We start from the raw sequence: 13,368 nt of genomic DNA on the forward strand, positions 1-13,368 counted from the left end.
CCGCACCATCTGCCGCACCTGCAGGACCTCCCCCTGCTGCTGAGCAGTGCTTCCTAGGCGCGCATCATCACTAAGTAGAGGGCGGGGTCTATCCTGCTGTCCCACAGCTTCACAGCAGAAACACCTCTTTTCTTGAGAAGCCCATTCCTCCTCTCTTCAAACAAGGCAGCACCCTTTTCAAACTAATTACTGATGAAAACTATCCTGTCCTCCCACGACCCCTGCTCACTCCTATATTGTGTTGTTGGTTCTCTAATAAACTTAACACTTTCGGCATAGAAATCATGGTCTCTGTGATATTTCCTCTCATTAGATTCTGTCTCTGTTTTCCAGAGATATCCAAAGCAAGACAGGAAATAATCCTCTTGTTGTTCTCTAAAATAACCGAAATCTGGGCAGTTTCCTCATTATCGTTGTAAATGGCATTTATAGGACACAGTAGCTGACTATAAAGACAAGAACAGCTACATCTCCAAGTCACCAATGCCCACAGTTCAGACAGGTAGGCACCAAACACCTGAGAAATGGTCTTCAGTAGTGACCAGTAAGGAGTCTACATCCGGTTACCACTTACATTCCCAGTCTGAGTATTCATTCACGGAAATGACACCTGTTAAAATCCCATGGACAGAGGAGCCTGGTAGAGTCGAACACGACTGAGCGACTTCACTTTTACTTTTCACTTTCATGCATTGGAGAAGGAAATGGCAACCCACTTCAGTGTTCTTGCCTGGAGAATCCCGGGGGGGAGCCTGGTTGTCTGCCGTCTATGGGGCTGCACAGAGTCGGACACGACTGAAGTGACTTAGCAGCAGCAGCAGCAGCAGCAGCAATGGCATAAAGTAAGGTCCACTTTCAATATGTACCAATAAAAACTGTTAAAAATTGCTAGCTGTTTTTGATTACATGTACAATTGCTTTTCTCCTTTTGTATAGCAACTGAGAATTGAGAACGCAAGACAGTATTTTTCATGTTAAAATTTGCTCATAATGTGGTTGTTGAATGATACTGTTAAATAAAGCCCTAGCATTCATTATGCAAAATATGTTGTCCATCATCACTAAGAATCTTACTAAATTTTATGCCTTTTCTTTTATGGTTGTTTTTTAGGACCTCCCTCTGTTGCATGGGCTGTGGGACTCTCACACATGTGACAGTTAGTGTCACTATCCACAATTCTGACACACGTTCTTCTCATCAGGTCTACAGTAGCCTGGCTCCCCTTTACAGAGACTGGTGCTCAAATAGAGGGAATTCTAATATCTTCCTTCAAGATATTTTTATTTTACATGATTAATGAAATCCCCCACTGAATAATCCTATTTAATACGTATTTTCTGGTGACAGAGCAGAGAACTGGCTACTTACCATTTCAAACACCATCTTTGTTCTAAATTCAAAATTTAGAGCTTATAAAACAACACTGAAACAATACCTATTAAAATATATTTATTAACTCAACAAATATAAGACACTAAGTGCCAGGCACTGTTCTTAGTATTTGACAAAATTATTAGCTCATCTAACCTTCACAACAACCTTGATTACACATCTATTATTATCCCATATGGCCCAAAGACACATAGTCAGTAAGTTGCAAAGTTTTCGAATGAGTGTTGTCTGGTTTTAGAATAAGTGGCATCAGAAAATAGCACATAACTTGCCACCAGTGTCAAATCACAGAGCTCAGTGGCATGAATTATTCACACATGACCCATATTTTCTCTGCCAGGAAATGAAACTTGGGTGTGGGGTAGAATGAGTATCCTCGACTGAAAACACTGGAATTACTTACTGAAGGGCTCATGGCCTCTCATTCTTTGTATATCTTTATAAAAGAAAGAAAAAAGTCATCTCAGAACAGCTTTGGATCAGAAGTGTTTAGAGTAGAGACATGAGTCTTCTTACCTGAGATTGTCCTCTGAAGAGGTTCTCCATGCCCAAAATGTGACCATTATGAAGACACCTCACCCCTAGCAAGAAGAAAAACTGATTATTAGACAATGTGCCTTGAGAAGAATAAAGCATAAGCAATAAAAGCAAAAATTAGCAGACGGGACTACATCAAACTAAAAAGTTTCTATGGAGCGAAAGAAGCAAACTACAAATAAAAAGGCAACCCACCAAATGGAAGCAACTATTTGCAAACTGTGTATCTGATAAGCAGTTAATATCCACAAAACACAAGGAACTCCTGCAACTAAATAGCAACAGACCAAAACAAAAGACAGCAGAAAACCAATCCATTTAAAAAATAAGCAGAGGATTTGTAAACATTTTTTCAAAGAAGGCATATAGATGGTCAACAGTACATGTTGAAAAGATGTTCAACATTGCTAATCACCAGGGAAATGCAAATCAAAACCACAATGTGATATCACCTCACACCTGTTAGAATGGATATTATCAAAAAGACAAGAGATAGCAAATGCTAGTGTGATGATGTGGAGAAAAGGGAACCTTAGTATACTGTTATTTGTGGGGGGGAGTGTAAATTGCTACAGCTACTATGGAAAACAGTTTGGAGGTTCTTCAAAAAACTGAAAATAGAACTACTCTATGATCGAGCAATTCCACTTCTTGGTATACATCCAAAGAAGATGAAATCACTATCTCAAAGAGATTTCCACATTCTCATGTTCACAACAGTAATTTACAATAGTTAAGACACTGAGAAAACCTAAATGTCCAACAGATGAATGACTAAATAAAATTAGTTGTTAATTAGGCTAAATTATATATATATATATAATAGCCACAAAAAGAAGGAAATCCTGCCTTTTGCGATAACAGGGGTGAAACTTGAAGGCATAATGCTGAATGAAATAAGCTGGACATGAGAAAAGCATATATTGTAATGATTTCACTTATACATGGAATTAAAACCATCAGACTCAAAGAAACCTAGAGTAGAAAAGTAGTTACCAAGGGCTGAGGGGTAGAAGAAATGAGGAGGTTTGGGTCAAAAGGCACAAACTTTCACTTATGAGATGAATAAATTCCAAGGATCTGATGTACAGCATGGTGACTATAGTTAACAATACTATGATTGACCCTTGAACTACTCTGGGGTTAGGGGCACTGACTCTGCACAGTCAAAATCCAAGTAGGGGCACTGACTCTGCACAGTCAAAATCCAAGTACAACTTATATTCTGCCCTCCATATCCGAGACTTCATATCTGTGGTTCCTCTGTACTTGCAGTTCCTCCATATCCATGGTGAAACCAACCACAGGTCATGTGTCACCGTAGCATTTATGACTGAAAAAGATTTCCATATAAGTAGACCCATGCAGTCCAAACCTGTGTTGTTCAAGAGTCAACTGTATACTGTATACTTGAAAGATACTCTGAGAGTAGAGCTTTAATATCCTCATCATAACAATGACAACAAAATGCCAATTAGGTAAGGGAAAGAATGTGTTAACTAGCCTTATTGTGGTAAACATTTTGCAATATAGACATATATCAAATCATCACAACATGCACCTTAAAATTACACAGCTATATATCAGTTAAGTTCTGTCACTCAGTCATGTCCGACTCTTTGTGACCCCATGGACTGCAACACACCAGGCTTCCCTGTCCATCACCAACTCCCAGAGCTTACTCAAACTCCTGTCCATCAAGTTGGTGATTCCATCCAACCATCTCACCCTCTGTTGTCCCCATCTCCTCCTGCCTTCAATCTTTCCCAGCATCAGGGTCTTTTCCAAAGAGTTAGTTCTTCACATCAGCTTCATCAACAGTCCTTCCAGTGAATATTCAGGACTGATTTCCTTTAGGATTGAGTGGTTTGATCTCCCTGCAGTCCAAGGGATTCTCAAGAGTCTTCTCCAACACCACAGTTCAAAAGCATCAATTCTTCAGCACTCAGCTTTCTTTATGGTCCAACTCCCACATCCATACATGACTACTGGAAAAACCATGGTTTTGACAAGATGGACCTTTATCAGCAAAGTAATGTCTCTGCTGTCTAGGTTGATCATAGCTTTTCTTCCAAGGAGCAAGTGTCTTTTAATTTCATGGCTACAGTCACCATCTGCAGTGATTTTAGAGCCCAAGAAAATGAAGTTTCTCACTGTTTCCATTGTTTCCCCATCTATTTGCCCTGAACTGATGGGACCAGATGCCGTGATCTTCATTTATTGAATGCTGAGTTTTAAGCCAGGTTTTTCACTCTTCTCTTTTACTTTCACCAAGAGGTTCTTTAGTTCCTCTTCACTTTCTGCCACAAGGGTGGTGTCATCTGCATATCTGAGGTTATTGATATTTCTCCCGGCAATCTAGATTCCAGCTTGTGCTTCATCCAGTCCAACATTTTACACGATGTACTCTGCATATAAGTTAAATAGGCAGGATGACAATATATTGTGTTGACGTACTTCTTTTCCAATTTTGAACCAGTCCATTGTTCCATACCTGGTTCTGTTTCTTCTTTTTTTTCTTTTTTCTTTTTTGATGGATAATTGCTTTACAGAATTTTGCTCTTTTCTGTCAAACCTCAACATGAATCAGCCATAGGGATACATATATTCCCTCCCTTTTGAAACTCCCTCCCATCTCCCTACCCATCCCACCCCTCTAGGTTTTTGACCTGCATAAAGATTTCTCAGGAGTCAGGTAGGAGGTCTGGTATTCCCATCTCTTTAAGATTTTTCCACAGTTTGTTGTGATCCACACAGTCAAAGTCAAACCTAGACAATCAATGAAGCAGAAGTAGATGTTTTTCTGAAATTCTCTTGTTTTTTCTATGATCCAATGGATGTCAGCAATTTGATCTCTCATTCCTAAGCCTTTTCTAAGTCCAGCTTGAACATCTGGAAGTTCTCGGTTCATCTACTATTGACGCATAGCTTAGAGGATTTTCAGCATTACTTTGCTAGCGTGTGAGATGAGTGCAATTCGGCTGTAATTTGAACATTCTTTGGCATTGCTCTTTTTTGGGATTGGAATGAAAACTGACCTTTTCCAATCCTGTGACCACTGCTGAGTTTTCCAAATTTGCTGACATATTGAGTATAGCACTTTTGGGAGTTGAAATAGCTCAGCTGAAATTCCATCACCTCCACTAATAGTCATGCTTCCTAAGGCCCACTTGACTTCACCTTCCAGGATGTCTGGCTCTAGGTGAGTGTTTACACCATCATGGTTATCTGGGTCATTAAGATCTTTTTTGTATAGTCCTTCTGTGTATTCTTGTCACCTTTTCTTAATATCTTCTGCTTCTGTTTCTGTCCATTATTGTGCCCATCTTTGCATGAAATGTTCCCTTGGTATCTCTAATTTTCCTGAAGAGATCTCTAGTCTTTCCCATTCTATTGTTTTCTTCTGTTTCTTTGCATTGATCACTTAGGAAGGCTTTCTTATCTCTCTTTGCTCTTCTTTGGAACTCTGTATTCAGTTGGATATATTTTTTCTTTTTCTCCTTTGCCTTTCACTTCTCATCTTTTCTCAGCTATTTGTAAGGCCTCCTCTGACAACTATTTTGCCTATGGCAAGTAGATCAGGAAACAATGGAAACAGTGACAGACTTTATTTTCATGGGCACCCAAATCACGGCTGATGGTGACTGCTGCTGCTGCTAAGTCGCTTCAGTCGTGTCCGACTCTGTGCAACCCCATAGACGGCAAGCCACCAGGCTCCGCCATCCTTGGGATTCTCCAGGCAAGAATAGTGGAGTGAGTTGCCATTTCCTTCTCCAATGCATGAAAGTGAAAAGTGAAAGTGAAGGCGCTCACTCATGTCTGACTCTTCGCGACCCCATGGACTGCAGCCTACCAGGCTCCTCCATCCATGGGATTTTCCAGGCAAGAGTACTGGAGTGGGTGCAACCATGAAATTAAAAGATGCTTGCTCCTTGGAAGAAAAGCTATGACAAACCTAGATAGCATATTAAAAAGCAGAGACTTTACTTTGCCAACAAAGGTCTGTCTAATCAAAGCTATGGTTTTTCCAGTAGTCATGTCTGGATGTGCGAGTTGGACTATAAAAGAAGCTGAGTGCCACAGAATTGATGCTTTTGAACTGTGGTGTTGGGGAAGGCTCTTGAGAGTTCCTTGGACTGCAGGGAGATCAAACCACTCAGTCCTAAAGGAAATCAATCCTGAATGTTCATTGGAAGGACTGATGTTGAGGCTGAAGCTCCAATACTTTGGCTACCTGATGTGAAGAACTGACTCTTTGGAAAAGATCCTGATGTTGGGAAAGATTGAAGGCAGGAGGAGGTGGGGATGACAGAGGGTGAGATGGTTGGATGGAATCACCAAATGATGGACATGAGTTTGAGCAAGCTTGGGAGTTAATGATGGACAGGGAAGCCTGGTGTGCTGCTGTCCATGGGGTTGCAAAGAATTGGACATGACTGGGTGAAATGAACTGCTGATTTCTTTTTCTTGGGGATGCTTTTGATCACAGCCTCCTGTACAATGTTATGAACCTCCATCCATAGTTCTTCAGGCACTCTGTCCATCAGATCTAATCCCTTGAATTTATTTGTCACTTCCACTGTATGTAAGGGATTTGATTTAGGTCATACCTGAATGGTCTGGTGGTTTTCCCTACTTTCTTCAATTTTCTTCAATTTCAGTCTGAATTTTGCCATAAGAAATTAATGATTTGAGCCACAGTCAGCTCCCAGTCTTGTTTTTGCTGACTGTATAGAGCTTCTCCATCTTCAGCTGCAAAGAACATAATTAATCTGATTTTGGTATTGACCATCTGGTGATGTCCATGGATACAGTCATTTCTTGTGTTGTTGGAAGAGGGTGTTTGCTACGACCAGTGCATTCTCTCAGCATAACTCCATTAGTCTTTGCCCTGCTTCATTTTGTACTCCAAGGCCAAACTTGCCTGTTACTCCAGGTATTCTTGACCTCCTACTTTTGCATTCCAGTCCCCAATGATGAAAAAGACATCCTTTTTTGGTATCTCAGTAAAGTTGGAGTGGGGGGAAGGGAAAAAAGAACAGAATAACAAGTTTCTTTCTAGGCTCTGGTTATGGCTTTGAAGAAATCCTGAGTGTACATGGACAACAAAATGTAAGCAAGAGAGTTGAGGATTTTCTTCGATGAGATTGTGCTTGACTTTCTCCCAAATGTGACTGTATGTTCAGTCAATTTACATTCCTTTAAAGTTTTGAAATTATGTTTGAAATTCCATTTTGGGAGCCTTAGTTCTTGAGGCCTGAGTCACTTTCTTTTGAATGATGGAAATGATACTAAAGTGATCCAATACCCTGTCTGGTGAATCATAGGAGGAGTAAAGCTGAAAAATCATGAGAATGTTTCCCCCATGCAATTCCTCAACTGTCATGGCAATGATCCCTGAAGAAGCATGCCCATTAATCACATTTCAGACTGTACCATCAAAGAACAGCTGCATAGTCTCCCAACCCACCACCTCTGAACAGTGTATCAATATGCATACAATGTTTATGGAAAAAAACTTCTTTCAAATTAATTTGTATTGGAGTATAGCTGCTTTACAATGTTGTGTTAGTTTCTGTTGTACAGCAAAGCGAATCAACCATATGTATACATATATCCCCTCTTTATTGGATTTTCTTCCCATATGTTATCACAGAACATTAAGTAGAGCTCCCTGTGCTATACAGGAGGCTTTTATTAGTTATCTATTTTACACATAGTAGTGTATATATGTCAATCTCAATCTCCCAATTCATCCCACTACCCACTTCCCACCCTTGTATCCATAAGTCCACTATCTACATGTGTCTCTATTTCTGCTTTGCAAATAAGTTCATCTGTATCATTTTTCTAGATTCCACATATAAGCAATATTATACAATGTTTGTTTTTCTCTTTTTGACTCTGTATGACAGTCTCTCAGTAGCCAATGTCTCAGCAAACTTCACAATTTCATTCCTTTTTAGGACTGAGTAATATTCCATTTTACACGTGTTCCACATCTTCTTTATCCATCCTTCTATTGGTGGACATTCATGTTGCCTCAATGCCCTGCCTATTGTAAATAGTGCTGCAATAATCATTGGAATGCATGTATGTTTTGAATTATAGTTTTATCCAGGTATCCTCTCAGGAGTAGGGTTGCTGGATCATATAGTAGTTCTATTTTTAGTTTTTTAAGGACCCCTCATACTGTTCTCTATACTGGCTGTTTCAACTTATATTCCCACCAAGAGTGTAAGAGGACTCCCTTTTTTCCACACTCTCTCCAGCATTTATTGTTTGTAGACTTTTTGATGATGGCCACTCTGACTGTGATTCCTCACAGTAGCTTTGATCTTCATTTCTCTAATAATGTGTGATGGTGAGCATCTTTTCATGGGCTTGTTGGCCATCTGTATATCTTCTCCGGATAAATGCCTATTTAGATCTTCCACCCATTTTTTAATTGGGTTTTTTGTTTTTTGATACTGATTTGATTTTGGTAGTAAGTGATATCAGTATTGTTTGTGTATTTTGGAGATTAATCTGTTGTCAGTTGCTTCATTGCAAATATTTTCTCCCATTCTGAGGGCTGTCTTTTCATCTTGTTTATGATTTTCTTTACTGCACAAAAGCTTTTAAGTTTCACTATGTCCCATTTGTTTATTTTTTGTTTTATTTCCATTACTCAAGGAAATGAATCGAAAAAGGTCTTGTTGTGATTTATGTCCAAGAGTATTCTGCCTATGTTTTCCTCTAAGAGTTTGATAGTGTCTAGCCTTACCTTTAGGTCTTTAATCCATTTTAAGTTTATCTTTGTATATAGTGTTGCTGCTGCTGCTAAGTCACTTCAGTCGTGTCCGACTCTGTGCGACTCCATAGACAGCAGCCCACCAGGCTCCCCCGTCCCTGGGATTCTCCAGGCAAGAATACTGGAGTGGGTTGCCATTTCCTTCTCCAAAGCATGAAAGTGAAAAGTGAAAGTGAAGTCGCTCAGTCGTGTCGCTCTTAGCAACCCCATGGACTGCAGCCCACCAGGCTCCTCCATCCATGGGATTTTCCAGGCAAGAGTACTGGAGTGGGGTGCCATTGCCTTCTCCAGTATATAGTGTTAGGGAGTGTTCTAATTTCATTATTTTACATGTAGCTGTCCAGTCTTCCCACTACCACTTATTGAAGACACTGCATTTCTCTATTATATATTCTTGCTTCCATTGTCAAAGATTAGGTGACCATAGGTGTGTGGGTTTATCTCTGGGCTTTCTATCTGGTTTCACTGATCTATATTTCTGGTTTTGTGCCAGTACCATACTGTCATGATGACTGTAGGTTCATAGTATAGTCTGAAGTCAGGGAGCTTTGTCCTTCCACCTCCGTTTTTCTTTCTTAAAATTGCTTTGCCTATTTGGGGTATTCTAATTCTGTGGAAAAATGCCCTTGGTAATTTGATAGGGATTGTACTGAATTTGTAGGTTGCTTTGGGCAGTACAGTCATTTTCACAATGACTTCTTCCAAGCCAAGAACACAGTGTATCTCTCCATCTGTTTGTGGCCTCTTTACTTTCATTCATCAGTGTCTTATTGTTTTCTGAGTACACGTCTTTTGCCTCCTGGGGTAGGTTAATTCCCAGGATTTTATTCTTTTAGTTACAATGGTAAATGAGATTGTTTCCTTAATTTCTCTTTTGATCTTTCATTGTTAGTGTATGGAAATGGAAGAGATTTCTATGTATTAATTTTGTATCATGCAACTTGACCAAGCTGCTTGATTAGTAGTTTTCTGGTGGCATCTTAAGGATTTTTTATATATAGTATCATGTCATCAACAAACAGGAACAGTTTTACTTCTTTTCCAGTTTGAATTTCTTTTATTTCTTTTTCTTCTCTGTTTGCCATGGCTGGGACTTCTAAAACTATGTTGAATGAAAGTGGTGAGAGTGCATACCAGTCAGAATGGCCGTTATCAAAAAATCTACAAACATAAATGCTGAAGAGGGTTTGGAGAAAAGGGAACCCTCTCACATTGTTGGTGGGAATGTAAATTGTTACAGCCATTACAGGAGACAGTATGAAGATTCCTTTAAAAAGTAGGAATAAAACTACCATATGACCCAACAACGTCACTACTGGCCAAATACCCTGAGGAAATCACAACTGAAAAAGACACATGTACCACAGTGTTAACTGAGGCACTATTTACAATAGCCAGGACTTGGAAGCAACCTACTTGTCCATCGACAGAAGAATGGATAAAGAAGCTGGAGTACATATATACAATGGAATACTGCTGTTCAGTCTCCAAGTCATGTCTGACTCTTTGTGACCCCATGGACTGTAGCAAGCCAGGCTTTCCTGTCCCTCACCATCTCCCAGAGTTTGCCGAGGTTCATGTCCATAGAATCAGTGATGCCGTCCAACCATCTCATCTTCTGTCACCCTCTTCTCCTTCTGTCTTCAATAATTCCCAGTATCAGGGTCTTTTTCAATGAGTCAGGTGTTCACATTGGGTAGTTAAAATATTGAAGCTTCAGCGTCAGCATCAGTCCTTCCAAAGAGTATTCAGGGTTGATATCCTTTAAGACTCACTGGTTTGATCTCTTTGCTTCCCAAGGGACTCTCAAGAGTCTTCTCCAGCAGCAAAGTTTGAAAGCATCAGTTCTTTGGAGCTCTGCCTTCTTTATTGTCCAGCTCTCACATTTGTACATGACTACTGGAAAGATCATTACTTTGACTATATGGACCTTGGTCGACAAAGTGAAGTCTTTGCTTTTTAGAATATGTACTGCCAAAGCAAGCACTATCCACTCTTTTTTAGATTCTTTTTTCATATAGGTCATTACAGAGTATTGAGAAGAGCTCCCTGTGCTATACAGTAGGTCCTTAAAGTGAAGTCATTCAGTCGTGTCTGACTCTTTGTGACCCCGTGGACTGTAGCCTACCAAGCTCCTCCGTCCATGGGATTCCCCAGGCAAGAATACTGGAGTGGGTTGCCATTTCATATAGTGGTGTGTTTATGTCAATCCCAATCTTCTAATTTATTCCTCCTCCACTTCCCCCTGGCAAACAAGTTTGTTTTCTACATCTATTATGTAGGGAAAAAACCTCTGCCTTATTACCTCATAGTTGTAGCAACCATGTCAAGGTATAGTAAGAAAAAATTTATTACACAATTCTATATCACATACACAAGAAAGACAAGTATAAAAAATATCATGCCTCAGGGAAAACCAATATTAAGAAAAACCAGAAAAATCAGAGTTGCCACACGTGAGCTGGAAAAAAGGAAAAAAATAGATGTCAGTCTTGGGTATTTTATCCTAATGCTCAGTGTATGAAAGTCAACTTTAACTTTTTCAATACAAATATATGAGCTGCAGTATTATTCAAGGAATGTGCATTTCACTATGCTGTTCAGTTGCTCAGTTGTGTCCAATTCTTTATGACACCATGGACTGAAGCATGCCAGGTTTCCCTGTCCTTCATCATCTCCCAGAGCTTGCTCAAACTCATGTCTATTGACTCCGCAATGCCATCCAACACCACAGTTCAAAAGCATCAGTTCTTCTGGGCTCAGCAGTCCAACTCTATATGAAGTGAAACACAAATGTTTTCCACACCAAAGACTATGTCTAACACCTGTCTGAGTCACATGCAGGCTTTTCTGGGAATCTCTTGGGGGTCAAGGGTAGGATCTAGTCAGTGGTCTAGAAACTCTTATGCCTTTAATGTCTTTAAAAATTGTAGCCCCTTCGGCACTGTTTTGCCCAGGTTTTGTCAGATGCCATCTACTCAAAATAAGCATCAAGAGCTGCTTCACCTCCAACGTTCCAGAGTATTTAGGTTTTGATGATGAACAGCATGAATACATCCATATTTAGGGATGCGACAGATGTTCTTTAATGAGATTATGAGTATGTCGCCAACAATGCAACCATTAGTCGAAACAAATTTCTATTTAATTGAGCAAACAATAAACAAGAGGCGGTGTCATCAGCTCCTGGCCAGGGTATATAAAGGGCCCTGAGCAGGGGGAAGACACTCACACCTGGGAACACTCAGCTCCTCTCACCAGCTCAACCCCACACGGCCCCACACACCACCATGACCGGCTCCTGCTGCGGCCCCACCTTCTCCTCCCTCAGCTGTGGCGGAGGCTGCCTCCAGCCCTGCTGCTACCGCGACCCCTGCTGCTGCCGCCCAGTGTCCTGCCAGACCACCGTGAGCCGCCCCGTGACCTGCGTGCCCCGCTGCACGCGCCCCATCTGCGAGCCCTGCCGCCGCCCGGTCTGCTGCGAGCCCTGCAGCCTGCAGGAGGGCTGCTGCCGCCCCATCACCTGCTGCCCCACGTCCTGCCAGGCCGTGGTCTGCCGCCCCTGCTGCTGGGCCACCACGTGCTGCCAGCCCGTCTCTGTGCAGTCCCCGTGCTGCCGCCCCACCTGCTGCCGGCCGGCCCCCTGCCGCACCATCTGCCGCACCAGCAGGACCTCCCCCTGCTGCTGAGCAGTGTGCACTGCCTGCGCAGAGCAAGCAACCGACCGTCTGAAAAAGTTCTACCCCCATTTCTCTACCTAACAAACCTCTTGCCCTGAGGCCTTAAGACCTCACATCAACTAGGAACTGGAGATGCAGGCTCATCTATTTAGGCTTGGGCTATTCTCAAGTAACAACTTCCTTCTTCCCTTCTTAGATCTTAAGTCTTGCAGCATGTTTGTTTTCTAATAAACTTCTCTTTTTTGGCCCAGCAAACACAACTTTGGTTTTACTTATTCATTCTATTTTTTGTATTAAATGTAAGCATAACAAAAATAGACTGATTGCCTACCGTCTGCAAACCATAGACTGTATTAAAGTTGGGTTAATGTCACCCTATTCAAGAAATTTCCAGGAGATGAAACAAACTCACAGTAATTAACCAATGATTAGAATATGAAAATGTACAACACACTGTCAACAGAGAAGTTACTATCAATTGGGGAGACCAAGAAAGATTGAAAAAGAAGCTAACATTTCATATGAGTTAAGATTTAGGTGTCCAGATCTCAGGGAAGATGGCATTTTCAATAATGGAAACAGTATTGACAAAGGTATAAAGAAGTTGTTCAGAGATGATTAGAGTGGGATACAGATAAAGTAATAATGGAAGATCATTTTCGAAAGTTGGTGTGCTTTTAGAACTAGCCAAAGGAATATGCCATTTATTCAACAAACACAAAGAAATGTTGAAAGCCGTAGGGCAGGGGAACGGCATGGCAGGAGTTGGGCATAAGGACAGTTTCTGTGTTAGTTTATAAAAACAAAGGGCCAAAGGCTAGACATAATAGTGACTATACAGAAGCAATCACGAGACCACTGCCATGGTCTAAGTGATACACAGTAAGAGTTAACTGAGATGTTACCATGGAATAAAAAAGACACAAAGAATATGGCAGACACAGAAACCCAGGTAGAGAATTAAC

General features: G+C 40.9%; 1 protein-coding gene and 1 long non-coding RNA gene across 2 annotated transcripts in view; one reads left to right on the forward strand and one right to left on the reverse strand.

Moving 5' to 3' along the window:
- The window catches only part of LOC120867168, an 18,764-nt gene extending 16,788 nt beyond the window's left edge, over positions 1–1,976 (reverse strand). The window contains exon 1 of the long non-coding RNA XR_005721817.1: positions 1,910–1,976. This is a non-coding gene — a long non-coding RNA (uncharacterized LOC120867168). The remainder of the gene's footprint in view (positions 1–1,909) is intronic.
- Positions 1,977–11,967: 9,991 nt separating this feature from the next.
- LOC120867166 (keratin, high-sulfur matrix protein, IIIA3-like) lies at positions 11,968–12,663 on the forward strand. Its single transcript, XM_040245398.1, has one exon. It carries the CDS (start codon positions 12,014–12,016, stop codon positions 12,410–12,412), a length of 399 nt encoding a protein of 132 aa, XP_040101332.1. The 5' UTR covers positions 11,968–12,013; the 3' UTR covers positions 12,413–12,663.
- Positions 12,664–13,368: the final 705 nt, after the last annotated feature.

Source organism: Oryx dammah, unplaced genomic scaffold, assembly GCF_014754425.2.
Source record: "Oryx dammah isolate SB20612 unplaced genomic scaffold, SCBI_Odam_1.1 HiC_scaffold_8, whole genome shotgun sequence".
Classification (NCBI taxonomy): Eukaryota; Metazoa; Chordata; class Mammalia; order Artiodactyla; family Bovidae; genus Oryx; species Oryx dammah.